Genomic DNA, 22,398 nt, shown 5'->3' on the forward strand with positions numbered 1-22,398 from the left:
CCCTAACCATTTAGTGCCCTAATTTTATTATAAATAATTATATTTTATTTTGCTATATAATAAGAGTCTCTTAATCATTTTACACTATATCATGACAACCTCATAATTATTTTGTATCAAACCATTCAACAATCGTCAAACAATACCTCAATTTTAAACATTCTATTGAAAATTTGAAACCAATTGGAGTGGTTTATTTGGTCCGTTCAAAATTTTGAAACCAATTGACGGGACTTAAATAAGTTTCAAATGTCTAAGCCAAATAAACCACTTCGGTTTGGACCGTACCGTCCACCACCCCTACTTGAAAGTTGAAACGACCCCCATTCCACCTCAGTTTCCGATGACGCACATGGCTTCCCTGACCCTCTCTACTAGATCTAACGGTAATCAAACAACACAACTCACTCTCTAGTCTCTAACTCTATCCGCAAGTATTCGAGATTGAAAAGTTTAAACCTAAATCTTCAATCCATTTGATCTCAAAATCGGAGCTAATGGTGGAGGTATGCTCATCAATCCATTTGATTTCAAGCTTTCATTTCATTACAATGTTCTGTTCTCGATTTGATTGTGGTTGATTTGATTCAGGAAGTACAGAAAGCAGCGGAAGTGCCAAAATCGGCTGCCGATGATAAGAAGCAGGAATCAGAGGAGTCGTCTCTACCTCCTCCGATTGTTTTGAGAGTGTTCATGCATTGTGAAGGCTGTGCTAGCAAACTCCGGCGATGTCTCAAAGGATTTGATGGTTTGTGATTTGTGTTTCATTTTGATTTATCTGTTTGTTGTTTCAATTGAAGGATTGGATTAATGTTTTTTTTTTTGGAAAATAATGTGTGATTCGATTAGGAGTTGATGATGTTAAGACGGATTGCAAGACGCATACGGTTGTAGTGAAGGGAGAGAAAGCAGATCCGTTGAAGGTTCTAGAAAGGATCCAGAAGAAGAGCCATCGCCAGGTCGAGCTTCTCTCTCCGGTACCAAAATCACCGGCGGAGCAGTCGGAAAAAAAGGAAGAGAAAGAGGCTTCCAAGCCTGAAGAGAAGAAAGAGGAGGTTGATTAATTAATTCCTACTAGAATTTGTGCTGAAAATCTCAATGTGGATCAAATCCAGTTCATCTAATTAGGGTTTATGATGTTGAAATTACAGGCTCCTCCACAGGTGATTACAGTGGTTTTGAAGGTCCATATGCATTGTGAAGCTTGTGCTCAAGGAATCAGAAAACGCATTCTGAAGATGAATGGTAATTTCTTCTCCAAATTTTCAAGAAATTAAGAATTAATAATAACGAAATTGATGACTTACTCTAGGAACTTTAAATATTTTAGGAATGCCTGAATATATTATTTTTATGATTATTTATGATGAATAATATGGTAAAATATTTCAAATAAATTTGTGACAAATATTCATTATGAATAAGTGCATTTTTGATGGAAGGTACTTAAGCAAAAAGTGTAGCATCTTATAAGAATTACTATTAGAAAGAGTTTTTAAAAGAATCTCACACCATTTGGGTTTTTTTAAAAGAAAACCTGGTTCTTACCTCGAATTCGCCGGAGACATTTGTTAGTTTTATATCCTATATAATCATTAATAGAGTAAATTATGGATTTGGTTTATGTGGTTTTGCGGTTTTTACTGAAAGGTCTCTGAACTTCATTTATTACAGATTAGAACTCGTCGTATATTGTTTTGTAATGAATTGGTCCTTCTTTCTAACGGCCATCCAGTTCCTCCATTAACTTTGAGCGCACTTTCGTCCTTTTCCATTTTTCTGTCTTTACTCAAGGGACCAATTTCATAAAACTCACATAAAATAGGGCGACCAAATCCATAATTAAGTCTAAAATTTTAAAAATATTTTTTATATTTTGAATTTATTAAATTAATTAATTATAAAATTTTAATATATATTAGTTATTATATTTTAAGTTTAATATATTTTATTTCCAAATAATATATATTATGTACATCTATGTGTGCATGCGCGCGCGCACACACACACACACGCACACACATATATAGTGAGGTTCAAAAAAAAGTGATATCTGTCAATCATTAGATTAATTGATTCAACATATATGATTAAATGAACTTTTACAATAATATTTTTTAAATTAAAAAACATCTGTCCCACCCATTTTGTATTCGAAAAAAAGACAAAATATAAACAAAAATCGAGCGAAAAAATTACATAAAAAACACAATCATATTTCTCACTAATTTGACAACCATATTGATATATTTTTTTCATTTGCTTTTTTTCGTGGTTTTATGATTTTTTGTGTATTATGTGTTGTGTGAGAGAGAGGGAGAGAGAGAGTTGAGTTTAGAGGAAATTGCTAAATAAATGAAAACCGGAAAATGATAAAATAAAAGCCGGATGAAAAAGTAAATTAGTAGTAATTTATTTCGCTTGATTTTTGTTTATATTTCGTTTTTTTAAATAAAAAAAAAGGGTTATGAGATTTTTTTTAATTTAAAAAAATATTGTTATAAATGTTTACTTAATTACACCCGTTGAATCAAATTATCTAATGATCGATGAGAATGGTTACTATATATGTGTGTGTAAACGTGATGCATATTATTTTGAAAAAATATATTATATATTAAAATAAACTAAAAGTATAATAATTAATATATATTAAAATATAATAATTAATTAATTCAATAAACTCAAAGAATAAAAATTAATATTTTTATTTTTTTAGACTTAATTACAGATTTGGTCCCTGTAGTTTGTGTGGACTTTACGAAATTATTCCCTCTAGTAAAGACAAAAAAAAGGATGAAAATGTCCTCAAAGTTAACGGAGGAACTGGATGGTTGTTAGAGGGAGGGACCAATTGTTACAAAACCACATACGACGAGTTCTAATCTGTAATAAATAAAGTTCATTGACCATTTTCGTAAAAACCACCAAACCACAGGAACTAAATCCATAATTACTCTTATTAATAGGTATATATATATATATATATATATATATATAACTTATATTATACGCACAAAATAGATTCTTATAAGCTACTATTATCGAGTTTTATATATGTTCTTAATTTGATAAATTGAAATAATATCACAATAATAAATATAAAAAATTGGTTCTTACTTCGCATCCTTTATTGGAGATGTTATAATACTTTGAAAAAGATGTTTTATGGGTTACTAACATATTCAAAGTTGTTGATTCTGCCCCTGTTTGACATATGATGCAAATCTTTACATTTATAGTTTGGATTAATCAGATTTCAAATCATTGGATTTGATTTGGGTTAAAGAACAACCATCATTATTGAAAAGAAAAGCAAAAAAGAAAAAAGTGTCATGTATGATTGCCATCTTTATTAAACATCTGGACAAAATGTTTTCCCTTTTGGAGAATGGGGCATCATCCTTCCACAAAATAACTGCTTTCATCGTAAATGGAACATGGGTTCTTTACACTGCTGCTATTGTTTAAGTTGCTGTTTATCTAAATGCTCACCTGATAAGTGCTTACTTATAAGAGTTAACATTATAATTTATTTTGATGAGTAAGGTTTTAGTATATCAAAGCGTATACTAACGCTTACCTCGTAAGTGCTTAATGGCAGCCTAACTGGACTTAGGGGCCGTTTACTAACGCTTACCTGGTAAGTGCTTACCGAGTAATTTTCTTTATCTGATAAACATGGCAAGCGTAAAAAAAATTACCCGGTAAGAGCAATGATAAAGATGGAGAATCTTACTCGGTAAGTGAGGGTATCAACTCTTACACGGGTAAGTGCTTACCATATAAATTGTTGCATACGCTACCATTTTAATATATTACAATCTTACAACTGCAACCCTCCACCACCCAGCCATTTCAATTATCGTGTCACTATTGTCGACGTCACGGCTACCATCCCACCCTCCTCTCAAACAAAGATTGAAGATTCAAATTCTGTTGAGAGATTATGGGTTCCAGTTCCATCTAATTCCATTCTACGAACCAAACGTTTTCTGTTTTTTCTTTTTTGCCATCTTATAAATGAATAAACAATATGACAGGTGTGGAAAGTGCAGAAGCAGATCTGAAGCAGTCAGAAGTGACGGTGAAAGGCACATTTGAGCCACCGCAGCTGGCGGAGTACGTCAACAAGAAAATGGGCAAACAAGCAATGATTGTGAAGCAAGAGCCAGAGCCTAAGAAACCAGAAGCCAACAACAAGGGTAAAGATGGAAAAGTCGAAAAAAACGAAGGTGGTGCCGATGAGAAAAAAGCAACAGGTGAAGGAGCGGCCAAACCGGCGGAGGCGGCCGGTGGCGCAGATGACAAGAAAGTGGTGGAGCTGAGGAAGAATGAATTCAATTTTTACCAAAGTAACCTTCCGAGATACGCCGTGGAGTCGGCTTATGGTTATCCGGCGGCTCCACAAATATTCAGCGATGAGAATCCCAATGCCTGTTTTGTTATGTGAATTTGGAATTTATGGTTTAATTTAATTTGATGCTACAATATCCTATTTTTGTTGCTACAAACACTCTAATAATATAATTAATTATTTAACCAGTTGTCGCATAGTGATTGAGATCCAGGGGATATGATGAAATATTTTATCTGTTCATTGTTTGATTATAACTGTATATAACAATTGTGATCATTAAATTTATCAATGCTTTATCAGTACTGATTTTCCGTAATCCTAATTTGCTAGGAATAATTAAAACTTAACTTGCGGGTAGTGACGGGGTATCCCGACCTTTGGTCCTATAATTTTTAAACACGAATGAATTGTTTAAAAAAAAAATCGTTTAGCTTATCAAATACATGAAATTGCATGTTAAAAAAACGTAAATTTTTGTTGACTCTTTTAATTTACCACTCAATCTAGAAAACTGTATAACTCGTTCTGATAGATCGGCCCATAACCGATCCCCTAAAGAAAGGTTGCTTGTTCGCTTTCATGATAAACCGATTAGAATGTACCAAAACAAGTATAATATCGTGACTTGTGAACATTTAAATAAAATCTGAACAAGTTTTAACTCGTTTTCTTTTTATATAATTTTCTTCAGTTTACACATTTGATCTATTAAGGGTACACAATAACCCAAATCGACTAACTTTAAATGAATCATAACTGTCAACTTTAAATAAAATAAACCGGGCTAATGAAATCGACTGATGATAACAAATTCAACCTACAATGATTAGAAATCCATAACAGGAAAACTTTTTCATACAGTTTTTTTCGTGTCACTTTAGAGCCAATTTACTGACCCAAAAACTGTAACTGAACCTCTTTTAACAAAAATCGTTCCCAAAATAATATAGCTTTAACCACAGTTGTGTGTTGTCTCTGTCTGATTGGTTTGAGTTAAGTGTCAAAGGTCACATGATGAAGGTTCAAATGCGATGACTTTAGACTACCTACAAAATAGATAATTGGTTCGTATAGCATATTGGATATCTAGGTTAATGAAAAAAATTCATAGCTTTTTAGAACTTTTTTAAGTCTCATCCTGTTTAATTTATTTCATTTATATTATTATTTATAAAAAGTAATATACTAGAATTATTTAACCATACATTTATTTATGTTGACAAAAATATTATTACTTTAGTCATAAATTTATTTTATAATAGGCATTTATTTTGATCTATTTGAATACATTAAGGGATTGTTTATTTATTTTTTAATAGTTTTATTAAGAGGTGGATCTTGTTTGGTAAAAAAAGTCTTGTTTTTTAATGGTTCTAAAACCCTTTGAATGATTTTGTATCTTGGACCTCCCTTAACTATTCAGCGTCCTAATTACATTCTGAACAATTACCAAACAACTATATTTCATTTCGTATTATATCATAAGAGTCTCTTAATCATTCTGACCACTTAATCATTCTACATTAAACCATTCATCAACTGTCAAATAGTTCTTAATGCATATATATTATCAATAAAAATAAAAATAAATTTAATTAAACATTTATTTTAATTTACCAATTTTTGTATTTTTTTTTCTTTATTTACAATGTTTAAATGATAAAAATATTAAAATTAAAAGTACAATTCCATAATTGAAATTAGTGATGTAATAATACAATAATTTTGAAAGTACAATGTTATGATAAGAAATGACATGTCAACACTATTGTACATATGGACAGCCCATATGGACGATGAGGTGACAAAGAAACCTGATATAATTGGTAAATTTAATTTAAAAGGTTACCCACTGCTATAACGAGTAAATTTTTAAAAGTACGATGCCTTAATAAAAAATATTTTAAAAGTATATTTTTGTAATAAGAAAAACTGAAAATACAATACTATAATATATATATATATATATATATATATATATTTGTAAAAGTAGGTTACTATTTCATATATTGTCCCTTAAATAAAACAAGAAACAATGTTTACATATCAATTTAGTTTTTATAATTTAATGCAAGAACAACACAAAAATTGGATACATTTTAATTTATAAAAATAGAGTTTTATTTTACATTTTCTCAAATTTATATTAAAATCTTATAGAGAGAGATGAGAAAGTTTAGTTGAAAACCACATTTCCATTGTGAACTGGTAAATCACTGTGAGCATATCACGTGTTCAGTGGCGGATTCAGAAACTTTTATAGTTAGGGGCATATTTAGGAGTGTAGAAAAAAAAATTCAAAACCAAATAATTCATCTGGATAAAAACGGTTTTGGGTTTTCCTTTTCAGCTTAAATGGTTCAGTTAACCGAATAAAGATAACTTATGCAGGTCGCTTTTAAGTTGATTTTTTTACCAATTCATCGAGATGTATAAATTTTATATTTTATATATTTCGAAGGAAAATATCAATGTGTGTTACAAATGGACCAATTAACAATCAGGATATCAAGTGGGGGCCCTTACCTTGTTTTTGTTGGGCGCCCAAAAGAAAATTTTGCTAAACAAAATTTTTTATAGCCTTTTTTATATATATAAAAATGGTGGGTTTGTTGGGGGTCTAAGACCTCTACCACCATGCACTGGATCCGCCAGTGCACGTGTCCATATTCATCATGAATAATGAGTGTGAATTTTTTACAACGGTCATGATAAATGTCTCTGACATATGGCACGCTATCGGTGGTTCCCCAATTTGCAATAAAATGTGGTACATGTCTTATGTATATCACTAAAGAGTCAAAATCCAATTCGTACACGAAAAGTAGCTCGCAGTTATTAGAAAAAGATCTTACTTATATCATTGATGTCGATATTTCGTATAAGACAAGTTAGAGCTAATGATTCTAAATTGACCTGAAATTGACTATATGATTTTACGGTTAACTAATTAAAAAAGGGAGAAATATGGCATGCAGGGGCGGATATAGCATAGAAATGGTGGGGGGATGGGCCGCCATTAAAAAAATAATTCTTAATTACTTAGGTTAGAAACAAATTTTTCTTTAACTTTCTACCGCCCCCAGTAATTTTCGGCCTGTGCCCCCACCAACCAAAAAAATACATTGAAATCAACCAAAAAGTATCTAAAAATCAACAAAAAAAAACAACAGAAAAAGTCATTTGAAATCGACAAAAAAACTTAAAAATATTTCGAAGTCAACCAAAAAACTTTTAAAAATCCTTTGAAATAATGAGACTAGGCTAAGAAAACACCGACAACTTTGCGGGTCTTTAATCTACCTTAAAGGTGCCCCCACTAAGCAAAAATTCTGGATCCGCCACTGATGGCATGGAGCCTTTTCTTGGGAGTCAGATTTTATGATGTTGAATTTCAAAACCTTTAAAATAATGTTCGAAAGAGGATTGCCCTCATGCGTTAATTTCAGATGATAAAAGGGTGAAACGAATTTAATCAAAAACACCCAACTCATAATTGGTGAATTTGTAGGTTCAGTTCCTACTGGATGCACGTCAATGGGACCCTCCAAGCGCCGTGCTGCTGGGCGAAGCAGTAGAATGTAAACAACATGTTCAAATTCGAATCTTGTGGTAGACAGACTTGAATCCTCCACTAGCCTCAACCATTGAATCAACTCTCGTCTTCTCCCATTGGTTCCTAGGAGGTAGATTCTGCTAACTTCAATCGTTGAGCTCCTTCCGATTCTAATTAAGAATCGACATACGATGAACTAATCGTATTTTAATAACATGATTTGGATACATTTGATGATTTGAACAGATCTAACATGTTCTAGATGTGTAACGTAACAAACTAATTATTTATTTATAATTGAGAATAACATAAACGATGAATGTCCCTGACACATGGCATGTGATGGTGGTTCCCCTTGAAATGTGGGTATTACCGAATTTGCCCCTACATGTATATAAATGCTAAAATATGTGTAAAATACATATATACATAAGAGACTTGGGATCACATGAGACCAGCCTGTTTTCGTGATACTACTTTTTTACACTTGAAACTTCACAGCAAAACGCTGTGAAGGTAACCTTCACAGTGTTTTTATTGTGAAGATTCGGTTTTTTCTTTACTTTCATAGCGTTTTGTTGTGAAGTTTCAAGTGTAAAAAATTGGTCTCACGAAAAACAAGTTGGTCTCACGTGATCGCAACCCTACATAGAAATATAACCAAATATCAATTATAAGGCTTAGCGTCGAATTTGGTAAATGATCTCATAAAATTAGACTCTCGATGTCGAACAACCCATGTGCATCACTGAAGTATACAATACGTCCACGACAAACAGAGTAATCACTGAAAAAGATCTTACTTACATTATTGATATCGACCTTTTGTATAAGACAAGTTAGAACTAATGATTCTAATTAATATTATCGTCACTAGTTAAAACGACCTAAATATGGCATGAAGCCTTTTCTTCGGAGTTAAGATTTTACGATGTTAAATTTCGAACCCTTTGAAATGATTTTGAATAAGGACGAAAATAATGCCCTCGGTTGTATAGATCAAATGGCAAAAGAGCGAAGCGAATTACTCAAATATATAACAGATTCAAATTCGAATCCTGCAAGAGACGGGTGTGAACACCTTCGCCAGCCTCAACCGTTGAGTCAACTCTGAGATGTTTCATCACATGTGGTTCCTAGGAAGAGGGTCCCGCTAGCTTCAACCGTTGAACATCTTTTAATTCTAATTAAGAATCGATACAAGATGAATTAATCTCATTTATACTGGAGACACACAAGGCTCGAGTGTGACTTGTCTTCGGTGCAATCATGAAAAACGATCATTCGTTTAGCTGATCCAAGATGAGGGCCCGATATAGACATGACGGGTTAAATTAACATCAACAAGAGGTACTTTATATTTAAATGAAAACACGCAACACAATATAAAAGTCAATAATTTGGACGATGTCTTTTTATTGATTTCACGACCTAATTAATATTCAACCATAAAACTATCATAAATTGACCTTTAGATATAAACTGTTAGAACCAATCCAACGAAGTATAGAATTACCCTTCCAAACTAGAAATAAAACAATAACAATCAAAAATTAACCAAGAAATTTAGTAAAAATCTAACCTTTACGATGATATCTATATGCAAAGATCGTGAGATAGAGGTCTACCACAGCAATGTCCTAAGACGAAATTTCGCCCCCAATCGTGCGTTGGTAAACGGACATCGTCTTGAGGATACAACTATCTAACCGGATTGATGCACGTCAATCTGATTCCATCGAATCGATAATACGTTCCATGAAGCAACGATATAGAGAGAAAAAATATTGAGAGAGCGTTATGTTCTGTGTGTATACCGGAAAGACGAACAGCCCCAAAAAAAAAAAATATATATATATATATATATATATATATATATATATATATGAACCGCAAAAATGCAGTTACCGACGGGTCTTGGACCGGGCAAAACCGTAGTCGGATCATAAGATCCCAAGGCCCATCTTTTGACCATTAATATTGGGTAATGTTACACCAAAGCCCAATGTCAATCCTTCGTTTGGGCCTCTCTCTAACTTGCTAATTCAAGTGTGTAAGGCCATATAAACACATGAAAATTTCCTTCTTTTTCCTATGTGGGACAAGTGTGGACTAATATCCAGCATAAACTAACACAACCGACGCTATTGATATTGGCTACCGCCATTGTACTCCCCGACCAATCAACTGGCCCCACCTCTATAACGTCGTCCTCTTCCCACGTACGACGGTCCCCCCCACCAATCAACCATCTTGCATCATTCCGTTTCCTATGACGTTGTTGGCAACGACCCCCTTCCCTGTGACGTTTTTTGCAAGGCACCCTTCCGATTGGACCAAACCCTAAACCTTTTGATAATTAATTTTTTTTAAAAATATATTTAACTGTGAAAAATACATTTTAGGGTTTGTGCATCAAATATTTTTTGACATCAATTATGATAAGATTGATATAAGAAGTATCAGTTCCAAGTTCGAAGTACCAATTGTACAAATAATAATCCATTTTGTTACATGATTTCTTTTCCATACAGATAAATATAGGATCTACAGGCAATTACTTAAAAGTATATTTTGTGCTACAACCCTTCCTATCTAATAGAAAAGGATCCCATGATCTTGGACGGATCTGACCTGGGATCTCAAACCCCATTTATTTCTAAAAAAAAATAATTAATCAAACTCAATAATTTCTAAAATTTTGGTTATGTTTTACCATTTTGCACTTATTTTAAAAAAATTAAAGTAAATATATAATGTTGATTATATATATCATCACACTAGGGTAGACGTTTTTAGGGGTTCTTAGAAACACGATAAACCCGATTAACCCGTCCAACCTAGCATAAAAGAATTCAGCATTAAATCACAAGGGTGGTATCTGATTGGTTTGAGCTTTGGCTCTAGAGGTCAAAAGTGTCTGAAGGTCCTAGTTTTAAATCTAAGGAGGAACAAAAATCTTCTTGTGACCACGGAGGTTCAAATGCGGTGACTTCGGACTATCCACAAAGCAAGTGGTCTCTTTGGGATTAGTCGGCTTGCATTGCGGGTTGGATATCCATGTTAATAAAAAAAGAATCTAACCTGAAGGAATCTGATTTCTAATCGAGTTGTAAAATATTTAAAAGGTATAAGTTGGAATTGTGTTATGGCTATTTGAATGCGACCCAACTCAATGAAACTGATATCGTTCTATTTATTTGATTTAATATGATTTTTAAGTCTTGTTAATATGCATATTAGACAATTAGTCAATTACACCATTATGTACCCTATTCATATACATATACTTTCAGTGTCTTTTTCATCTCTATACAACTATTTTTTATATATGTTTAGTAAATGTGAACACACACACACACATATATATATATACACATATATATATATATATACACACACATATATACATATATATATATATATGTGTGTGTGTGTGCAAACTAAGAATAGTAATTGAACGTGATATACTTAATATTTAAGAAATATGGATAAGATGTATCAATTATCAAATAATTGATGATGAAAAAAGAATTATGAGTAGAGAAAACTACATATTCAAAGTTTTGAAAATATTTTGATGTACTAAAATATTAACCCGACCAACCTGTACAGGTTGGGTTGGGTTGGGTTGAGATTTTTCAAAACGCAAATATTGGGTTAGGGTTGAGATTTTTCAAAGGATGAACATTGACTGAGTTGTTAAAATGCTTTTAACCAAATCAAACCAACCCATAAGCACCCCTAAACGTATTAAACCCCAAGCGGGGTTTCGTACACATGCTCAACTTATTTTCATAAACATATAGTTTTGGGTTTTAAAGGTGCACCTGTTAAATTTTGATCTGTGCTCCAGAATGTTAGAAAAATCAAGGAACATCAACAAAAAACTAAAAACTCTCTCAAACTCAATCAAAAAACTGAAAAAAGTCTATCAAAATAAACCGAAAAACTACCTTAAAATCAATAAAAAAAACTAAAAAATCCATCAAAACGATGAATTCAGCTAAAAATTAAACGAGTGACTTTTTGAACCTTTAATTCACCTTAATAGTACACCATCTCGACAAAAAACCAAAATCCTGGACCGGTCACACTTATTATTTACAACAAAACAGGGTAATATGATATATCAATACGATAAACTGGTTAAATATAATATACAATAAAAAATAATTATAAATTCATTATATTTTAGCAAAATGTTTAATAATCGTCAACCCTTGGGGGGAGTTTGGTTCGTAGAATGGAATTCGATGGAATTAGAATTCATCAAATGAATTTGACTTTGATGAAATTTGACCATGCCTTGTGATTGCGTTTGGTTGTATGGAATTGGAATGAAATTTTTAACAGATTGGAATTTTTTTTGTTTGGTTCACGAAATTCAACTTTGGAATCGGAATTAAATATCAACAAATGACCTTTTATGATTTTTGAATAACGGAATTGGACTAGTGATATCCATAGCTAGTTATCTTGAATCGATTCCTTGATTACATATGTTGTCTATCGATTTCGTATAGATGGAGAAATTAAGAGAGAGAGAGAGAGAGAGCGAGAGCGCGCACGTACCAGATGGAGATCAAACCAGAGATCAATTAGATGAGATGGTAGACGCAACATTGAATGAATTTGGATTATGGAAGGAATTTGTTGGAAGGAATTGAAATATGAGGTATTGCCGTGGAATGTAAAATACGTGAGTGAAGAAATTTATTGGAATTGAAAGGATTACATCAAATTTATTTCATGAATCAAAAATTGTATTTGGAATTTGGTCAAAGGATTTGGTCATTCCAATTCCTTTCAATTCCATGAACCAAAGAGCCTCTTAATGAGTCCATATAGACCCTTAATGAGTCCATATAGAATCCGCTCCTAAGAACCACATGTGAATAGACATTTTAGAGCTAACTCCGCCGTTGAGTCCATATAATTGTGCGGTAATGGAATTAGGGTGCTCACTAGTTAAGGGGATGCATGATACAAAATTCTTTATAAGATTTTAGAACCATTAAGACACATATAGATTCAACTCTTAATTATTGAGTACCGACTCTTAGTGGTATTCGGATTTAAACAAACAAGCACAAAGCATTGATGGTCTCCTATCATCTTTATACCACATTTCTGGCATGGGCGATGATCGCTACGTATTTTGCTCGTCGATCACAATCAATACATGTCTAGCTTGAAAAATCCTCTCACATCTCATATATAATAGACGAAGGATCGGATGCACATATTCAGTTTTTCGGTCGAATTCCAAGAAGCTACGATTTGCCGCCGGTTAACTGGTAGAGGTGAATAGTGATGGATCTGCTTCACAAATTGTTAAACATTTTGTTTTCTATTGTATCAATCATCTTATTCATGCTCGTGTTGCCGATACTTTTGCTGTTCCGCCTCTGGAGGTTTTGCGTCAGATCTGTTTTCCGAGAAAAACTCGCCGGAAAAGTAGTGCTTATCACCGGAGCTTCTTCTGGTATCGGTGAGGTAATGTAAACTTACAATTCTTCGTTATAGTTATATTTGTGATTGTAGGAATTTAACGATAGGTTAAATTTGACGTGGTACTATTGAAGCATTTGGCGTACGAGTACGCGAAACATGGAGCGAGTCTAGTGTTGATTGCGAGAAGAGAGGAGCTGCTTGCGACGGTTGCAAGGAAAGCGATGGAGTTGGGATCGCCGGACGCCGTGGTGATTAAGGCGGATGTTTCGAAGCTTCTGGATTGCAAGAGATTTGTTGATGAAGCGATTAAACATTTCGGTAAAGGTGAGTTTCGCATTTCCTATTTTACATTTCTGTTGTGGTCATCGTTGGCATAAAGTGGTTATGGAACCTTAAAGCATCTCCTATTCAAGACTTTCTACTTGAAAAGTGTGGGTTTCTAGAAGAATCATTAGGCATGAGAATGGGCCATCACTCGTCAGGGAACCGATCTACCAGTTCTGATCGGGACCGGGATTTTCCGCTAAATCAGGGACGGACACAGGGACGAGGATCTTCATTTGTCTCAAACCAGGGGTCGGGACGGAGACGGATGTTGCACCTCGTATCTGTTATATATATTAATTAATAAATATTATATATATATATATATATATCTATACTATATTATAAAACATTTGACAAAAACTCTTAAAAACTATCTTTTATGCATGAATTACTGTTTATTGATACATATTACTTAAAATTTAATATTACAAGTAAATTATGCATAGGTACAAATTATTAAAGTTTTATGTTTGAATTAGTGTCACTAACTGTAGATAAACATAATCAAATAGAGGATAAACATTTCATTTTAAATATAAAAAATATAAAATATAATTATGATAATCATTGAGTTCCAATAAAATACTTAATTATTATCTTTATATAAATTACTTTGTTATTAGACTTAAATTAAATTATAATTAGAAAAATTAATTAAAGAAGTTACAAAAAAAAAAAACTATTAAATGGTTAATTTGATACTAATATCGATTTTTTTTTTTTCAAATTTTTATGTCATCTTCAAATCTATATTCATTCAAAAATAAAAACATTATCGTTTTCTCAAGACCATACAAAATTGTATTATATCGATAGAGACAAATAATAAAAACTAAACACTAAAATGGAGATCTATCCCGTTGTATTGTGCGAATACCCTTCTAGTTATTATTAATTCAACTAAATCGGTAATTCATAATTTCTTATTTCTTAACTATGTTTACAATCTAAATTTTTTTTTTTATGTTAATACGTAATATTTTGGAGATCAAGTCAAAATACAATTACTCGATGTATTTTGGATACCACTCGATATGTTTAGCAGTTTAGGCACATGTGACGTTAGGTTTTTTTTTGGATTAAATTCAATTTCTTTTGCTTTTAGGTTATTAATTATTATATGATATTGTGATGGTATAACCCCTAATTCTAGTTTTTTTTTTTTTGTGCTAAATAGCCAATTTGACCCTCCCTCTTCATTTTATGGCGATCATTTCAACTTATAGACAGAAATAGTCGTGGTTTCAAGTAACATTTACGTAACTTACGTAACTCATATTTTAAAATTTAATATAATATTCAGAAAAAGTAGACATTTGGCAAATTGCCTCGCGTAATGTATACGTAAACAAGCTTTGGTAAGTAAATAGCCCTCATGCAACTTGTGTAATGCCTACCTTTTCTGAATATTATATTTAAAAAAGGGGTTATGTAAGTTGCGTAAATTATATCTATAATAATCTCAGCTATTCCGGTCAATAAGTCGAAAAGGTGTTATAAAGTGAAATGTGGTGAAATTGACTATTTCTTTTTAAATATATAATATTTATATACGGCAAATGTAACAGATAAACTCACACACCCTGTTCATCTTTGGTGAGGTTTGAACCCTTGACCTCCTAAGAGGACAATGACTACGATACCGCTAGAACAAATACCCTTTGGTGAAATTGGCTGTTTTTGGACAATTTCTCTGATTCTATCGTTGATCACATGGAAAAATGCCCAAATATTCATACGATCGCGAGAACGACTTGCTACTGGACTCGATTTTGTTACGTCTTTCTCATTTTCTATGTTAAATGTTAAGATTACAAGAACTCAATTTTCAACAGTGGACTGCCTTATAAATAATGCTGGAACTGGAATAGTTGGCCTCTTCGAAGAACAAATATGCATCACCGATCATGCTTCGATCATGGTATCGATCATCTCCACCGTTCAATTTTTTCATTTCAATCCTATACGATCAAAGATAAATGATAAAAACCGAAGTTCGACTTTGCCTGTTTTGTTCTTTCTCAGGACATAAACTTCTGGGGGTCGGTTAACGCCACGCATTTTGCACTTCCATATCTGAAAAAGAGCAAAGGCAGAATAGTCGTGATCGGTTCTTGTGGCGGATGGTTCGCTACGCCAAGAGTAAGCGTATATAATGTAAGTAAAAAGACCCGAGTTTTCTAGATTTGGTTCATTTTTTGTTATATATTTGATTATTTGTTATGTTCTCAATGACGAACGGCTCCCTAGGCAAGTAAGGTAGCACAACAAAGCTTCTTCGAAACGCTACGAATCGAGCTTGGTTCAGATATCGGGATAACGATGGTCACTCTTGGGATGGTCGATACCGCATTAGCTAGTGATGACTTCTTAACTCAGGTAAATAAACGTAGGTTAGCCCAATAATCTTCAAATCAACTTTAAATCCATAACGGAAGTTATTGGTATCCCACAACTTTTAGCTTATAAGAGCTCACAAATCTAACTTTATATTTACGTGGGACTGGTTATTACAAACTCCCCTACTTAAATTCATGACGTCCTCATTAGGCCTTCCCAACATCCTCCTTGTGTATTGTCGATATGAGATTTGTCTAAGATGTTAAAAACACCTCGTCCCCCTCCTGAGCGGGGACTTATCATACTGGATGAGGTTTTGCCCCATCTTCCCGATGGTACAAAGATTGACTCTAATATCGTTTATAACATCAAATAAAACTTTCCATCATGGTTTTAAAGTTGAATAAAAAGTTATTGGGCCAATCACTTTTGGCTATTAAACGTTACACACCGAATGCATTGAATCTGTTCCAGACATTGATTGTTGATCCGGTCTGTTAGGGTGCGTCTCGTCTCCAGACACATTAAGACAAAACACGACAGGACACGACAAAACAACTGTTTAGTGTTTGATAAGATAGAAGTAGACAGGACAGAATAATTGTTCAATGTTTGGTAAAAAAAACAGAACTAGACATGACAAAACGGATAAAATGACTAATTTCCCAAAACGAGTTGTTTATACATTTTATTTATTTTCATTAATTTGTTGTAGTTAGATTATACTATAATAAGAAAACTATTACAAAATATATCATTAGAAAGTTTTCATCAAAATAATTAGAATGACACTAAAATAAAAAGTTTATGTAGTTTCCAATTTTTATTTGATATTTTTTGTATATTGTCTATTTATTATTAATATTTAATAAATTATATAAATTAATCAAAATATAGAATAAAAAGAATATTTTGAGGACAGTAAATTAAAATTTTAAAAAATATAAAATATAATAAATAAAAGTTAGAGAGGGAATAAAATGTAAAGAGAGAGAAGTATTTGATGGTTTTGAAGAGAATTAAGTTCTATTTTGATATTGTATTGGTGAAATATAAGTTTGTTTCACCTTATTCCAGGGGCGGGGGGGACTGGGGAGTGAAAAACGTTTATTTCACTTTGTTCAACTATCTTCATGTCTGTTTCACATAAAAGTCTTATCAAACATGAAATGATAATCCTTATTCTGTTCTGTCATGTCATATCTCGTGTACCAAAGGCAAACTCGGTTTTAGATTTTAAGAATCAGTCATAATCTAAACAGATTATAATCTCGACTGAGCCATTATTAAATGTTGAATATATGTTGTTAGGCAAATTTAAAGTGGCTGCCAAAGGAATCGGTAGAAGGGTGTGCCAAAGCGATTGTAAATAGCGCCATTCGTGGAGATGAATACTTGACCGAGCCCGGATGGATGCACGCGGTCTTTTTATGGGCCATCCTGTTGCCGGACCTAATGTACTTGTTGCGCCGCTTCATCGTGGTCACAAGCCCTAAGACTTCGTTACAAAAGTGGAAGTCCCAAAATACGGCTTCATTTCAACCTCTCGAAGTCAAACACGACTAAATTCACAAAGAACAAGAAAGATTTGTAGTCGTACAATTAATGTCTGTAGGAATCGAGCATTCGGCTCTTTCAGGTATTTGATCGTCAGTTGTACCGTGCAACAAGATGCGGGATGTTAAAAATATGATTAATGAACACTTTCCTTTTATACAAATGTAAGAGTGTGTTTGGTACGTTGGATATGACAAGATATAACAAAACCTTATTGTCCCATGTTTAGGGCAACAATTGGATTATGACATGACTAGGGGCAGACCTATGCATGTCTAAGTGGGCTCGTGTACACCTGTTCAATCCATTTTATCAAGTAGAGTCTTTTTAAGGTATGAAAGGTGAATCCTCGCTAAACTTTGAGGGGTGCTCTGGGATATTAGAAAATATAAAAAAACATCAACAGAAAAAAATACCTCGAATTCAACCAAAAATTTATCCCGAAATAAACAAAAAACCATGAAAAATTCCCTCAAAATCTGCCAAAAACTTAAATGTCCTTGAAATCAACCAAAAAATTAAAAAAAAATCTCTTAAAACGGTAGAATTCAGCTATAAACAAGTCGGACAACTTTGCGGTCATTTGATCCACCTTAAAGATATATTCGTTCGGCAAAAAATCCTACGTCCACCACCGGACATGACAGAATCGAGTCAGACAAAAATACCCGGGGGGGGGGGGGGGGGGGGGGGTTGTTCCACCAAATATGTGGAACATAAATAAGGAAGATGAGATAGGTAAATGATTAAAAAGTTAACACCTTTCACAATTCTTTCGTCAATTCAATATCATTAAATGTACCAAAAAACACACTCTAAATTACATCATAAAAGCATAGCGAAACCCGTAAAAATGAAAGTGACTTGGTTGGGGGAACAACGTCATGGGGGTTGTTTACTTTAAAAGGACAAAGTTGCATAAAAGTAGCCAAATATATATTTTTGCCCATAACGAAAAAAAGGTGCCCGAACTTGTTGACATACACCAGAGTCGCATTTAAGAGGTTCTATCAACAAGCCTTGAGGTCTTTGGAGATACTCTTTAGAGTTAGGCATGAGAATTGGTCGGGACCCAGTCTACCCCCCTAGTCGGGAACGGGGATAGGAATCTGTGTTTGGTAAATGATAATTTCTTTTTTAATATATTTTTTATATTACTAGATGTGGTTTTGGATATTACTCAATATGTTTTGGTATATGTGAGGTTTGAACCCTGACCTCCTATGAGGCTAAAGACTACGATACCGTTAGATTAAAAGACCTGGCTATTATCGGGTAAGTTTGACCACCAAACTTACATAATTCTACTTCATCACTTCATTTCACAAACAAAACCTACAAATACACTGAGCAACAATAAATAGATCTAGGGGTGTAATCGAGCCAAGTAATCGGTATTCCAAGCTCGGCTCAAAAAAAATAAAACCAAGGTCGAGCTCGAATTATTTTTTGAGTTACCGCGTCGAGTTTGATGCTCACTTATGGACTCGAACTTGCAATTGATTAACTCGTTTGTTGGCTAGATGTTGATAAATTTTATATTATTATCGTATTATTTATGAACATATGAACATGTCTGACTCAAAAAAACGCATGCTCGAATGGCTCGTCTCAACTCGAAAAATTCAATGGAGTTTTCAAACGAGCCGAGTCAATCAATGGTGTTATGAAACTCAAATCGTTAAGTTAAACGAGTTTTATTTTGTATCGAGACCGACTTGAACTCAACAATTATTAAGCTCGACCTCGAATTGCTCGTTAAAAGCTCGGTTCGTTTATACCCCTAGTAATTACGCATAATAAGTCCAAGAAAAAGGTTAAGTACATGAGGGCAGGCTACCGAACATTTCGTACTTAATCGTTCTTTTGATCATAATCCATGTTATTGAATCAATACAGTGTGACACATATAAAAATCTCTTTGTGGCCACGGAGGTTCAAATGCGGTGACTCCCGACTACCTGCAAAGCGGGTGGTCATCTTAGGATTAGTCGGCTCACATAACGGGTTGGATATCAGGTTAATCATAAAAAGGTCAAAAGGCAAGATAAAAACCAAAATGGCGAAAAAAACATAGCTATTAGGGGCAAAAAAATCCGCTAATCTTAAGAGCAGGGGCGTAAACTAACGAGTCAAGCTTTAAATAGCTACTTGAGCTCGAGTCGATCTTGAACATAAAATAGAACCCGTGTAATTTAACAAGACAAGCTTCATAACAATAATGTTCGACTCGGCTCGTTCGAAAACTCGATTAAGTTTTTCGAGTCAAGACATTCGAGTATACACTTTCTCAAGCCAAAAATGAGCATATGTCCATAAATCATACAATAAAATATAAAAAAATTATCAACATCGAGCCAATAAACAAGTTAATCGATCGTCAGTTATAGGCCATAAACGAGCATCGAGCTTGAGCTCGATAACTCAAAAATTACTTGAGCTCGAGCGCTGCATTGAAAAAGTTATTTAAACTTGAGTCAAGCTCGAATAAACTACTACTCGGCTCAGCTTGTTTACATCCCTACTTAAGATGACATTTTTCGAAAAAATGCAGAGTAGACTATCTTTTAGGGCTAGACTGGGCTTGGGCTTGGGCTTGGGCTTGGGCTTGGGCTTGGGTTTGATTCTGATACTCTTGTAACGATGCTTTATTTTAATGTTTTTATTATTAATACTATAAGGGTAATCAGCTATGCAGTGATATATATATATATATATATATATATATATATATATATATATATATTAATATTTTGTTTTATTTTTTTGTCTTGTTAATATAATAAGGTTTGTAGGGTTTGAGAAAGATAATGTTTTTACTTTTGAATAAAAATAAATTTGAAGATATCATAAAAATTTGAAAATATACTCGTTTTTTTGTTCAATTTTTTTAATTCAAATTTTTATTTATAATTTAATTTAGGTCTAATAGCGATGTAATTTATTTTTGGCTTAACAATATATTTTTTATAAAGATAATGATTATCTTAATTATATTTTAGATTTTTTATATTAAAAATGAGATGTTTATCCTGTATTTGATTATGTTTATCTGCAGTTAGTTATAGGAATTAAAAAATTGAGCTTTAATAAGTTGTATTTGTAGTCTTAAGTTTTAAGTAATTTATACTATATTATAAAACATTTGACAAAAACTCTTAAAAACCATTTTTTATGCGTAAAATATTGTTTATTAATGCATATTACTTAAAACTCAAGATTACAAGTAGATTGTGCGTAAGTACAACTTATTAAAGCTTAATATCTTAATTCGTGTAACTAACTGCAGATAAACATAATCAAATACAGGATAAACATCTCATTTTAAATATAAAAAATCTAAATATAATTAGGATAATCATTGAGTTCTAACAGAATACAGAATTCTTCGATCAATTCTCTTTTAAAGCACAATTCATAAGTGGACATGAGATTAAAAGTGATCAAGAGTTCAGATCTCTTCTCATGTTTTTCATCATGACTTTCCTTCTTACAAGATTTTTCGTCTTGGTTTGAGTTGGGGAACAAAACTGGAAATAAAAATGACAGAGAATGAAAATGAAAATGAAATTGAATTTTCATCTCCCAATCTAATCGGGAACGAAAATTTGGGCTTAAAACCCACTAATTTATATAAAAATAAATAATTAATTTTTATTTTTATTTTCATTAATTACTGTTTATAACAACTCTAATCAAGGACCCAATTCATTTCAAAAACTTCATTGACAATTTTTCAATTGTAAGGTTGATTAGTAATAATTATCATTTATTATTATTAACTATTGATAAATATTAGTTGTTAACGAATATTAATTATTAATTAATTCTAATTATTATTAAGTATTAGTTAATAGTAATTAATATATATATTATACATTTGACAAGAACTCTTAAAAACAATTATTGATGCATATTACTTAAAATTTAATATTACAAGTAAATTGTGTATAAGTACAACTTATTAAAGCTCGATACTTCAATTCGTCTAACTAACTGTAGATAAACATAATTAAATATTGGATAAACATCTCATTTTAAAAATAAAAAATCTAAAATATAATTAGGATAATCATTAATTTTATAAAAAAATATATTATTAAACTTCAATTAAATTTTTTTGTTACTAAACCTAAATTATCTATACTATATTATAAAGCATTTGACAAAAACTCTTAAAACGATTTTTTATGCAAGAAGTACTGTTTATTGATGCATATTAGTTAAAATTTAAGATTACAAGTAAATTGTGTATAAGTACAACTTATTAAAGCTCCATACTTGAATTCGTCTAACTAACCGCAGATAAACATAATCAAATATTGGATAAACATCTCATTTTAAATATAAAAAATCTAAAATATAATTTGGATAATCGTTGATAACTAACAGAATACTTAGTTATTATCTTTATAAAAAATTATATTATTAAACTTAAATTAAATTTCTTTGTTACTAAACCTAAATTAAACTATAATTAAGAAAATTACACCAAAACACAAGAACTTTTAAAAAGATTAATTTAATATTGATATCGATAATTACTTTTTTAAAATTTTATGATATTTTTAAATTTATATTTTATTCAAAAATAAAAACATTATCACTTTCTCAAAACCATATAAAACCAATTTTTATTTAAAATTAAATATTACAAGTAAATTATGCAAAAGTACAACTTATTAAAGCTCGATGTTTGAATTCGTATAACTAATTGCGGATAAAAATAATCAAATAGAGGATAAACATCTTATTTTAAAATATAAAAAATCTAAAATATAATTAGGATAATTATCGAGTT

At 32.1% G+C, this 22,398-nt stretch overlaps 2 protein-coding genes across 3 annotated transcripts; both read left to right on the plus strand.

The window, feature by feature from the left end:
* Nucleotides 1-269: 269 nt before the first annotated feature.
* LOC112511512 (heavy metal-associated isoprenylated plant protein 7-like) lies at nt 270-4,511 on the plus strand. Its single transcript, XM_025117156.1, has 5 exons — nt 270-506; nt 592-748; nt 850-1,055; nt 1,152-1,245; nt 4,044-4,511. The coding sequence occupies exons 1-5, from the start codon at nt 498-500 to the stop codon at nt 4,451-4,453; spliced, it is 876 nt and encodes a 291-aa protein (XP_024972924.1). The 5' UTR covers nt 270-497; the 3' UTR covers nt 4,454-4,511.
* Nucleotides 4,512-13,232: 8,721 nt separating this feature from the next.
* Nucleotides 13,233-17,611, plus strand: LOC112511857 (11-beta-hydroxysteroid dehydrogenase-like 4A). 2 transcript variants are annotated; one of them, XM_025117679.1, is made up of 6 exons: nt 13,233-13,415; nt 13,505-13,697; nt 15,536-15,621; nt 15,726-15,857; nt 15,951-16,079; nt 17,352-17,611. In XM_025117679.1, exons 1-6 carry the CDS (start codon nt 13,233-13,235, stop codon nt 17,604-17,606), a joined length of 978 nt encoding a protein of 325 aa, XP_024973447.1. In that variant the 3' UTR covers nt 17,607-17,611. The 2 variants fall into 2 exon arrangements, with proteins under 2 accessions (XP_024973447.1, XP_024973448.1); XM_025117680.1 differs by lacking the exon at nt 15,951-16,079 and having other exon boundaries at nt 13,265-13,415.
* Nucleotides 17,612-22,398: the final 4,787 nt, after the last annotated feature.

The sequence above is a fragment of the Cynara cardunculus genome, assembly GCF_001531365.2.
Source record: "Cynara cardunculus var. scolymus isolate 2C chromosome LG 4, CcrdV1, whole genome shotgun sequence".
NCBI classification, from domain to species: domain Eukaryota; kingdom Viridiplantae; phylum Streptophyta; class Magnoliopsida; order Asterales; family Asteraceae; genus Cynara; species Cynara cardunculus.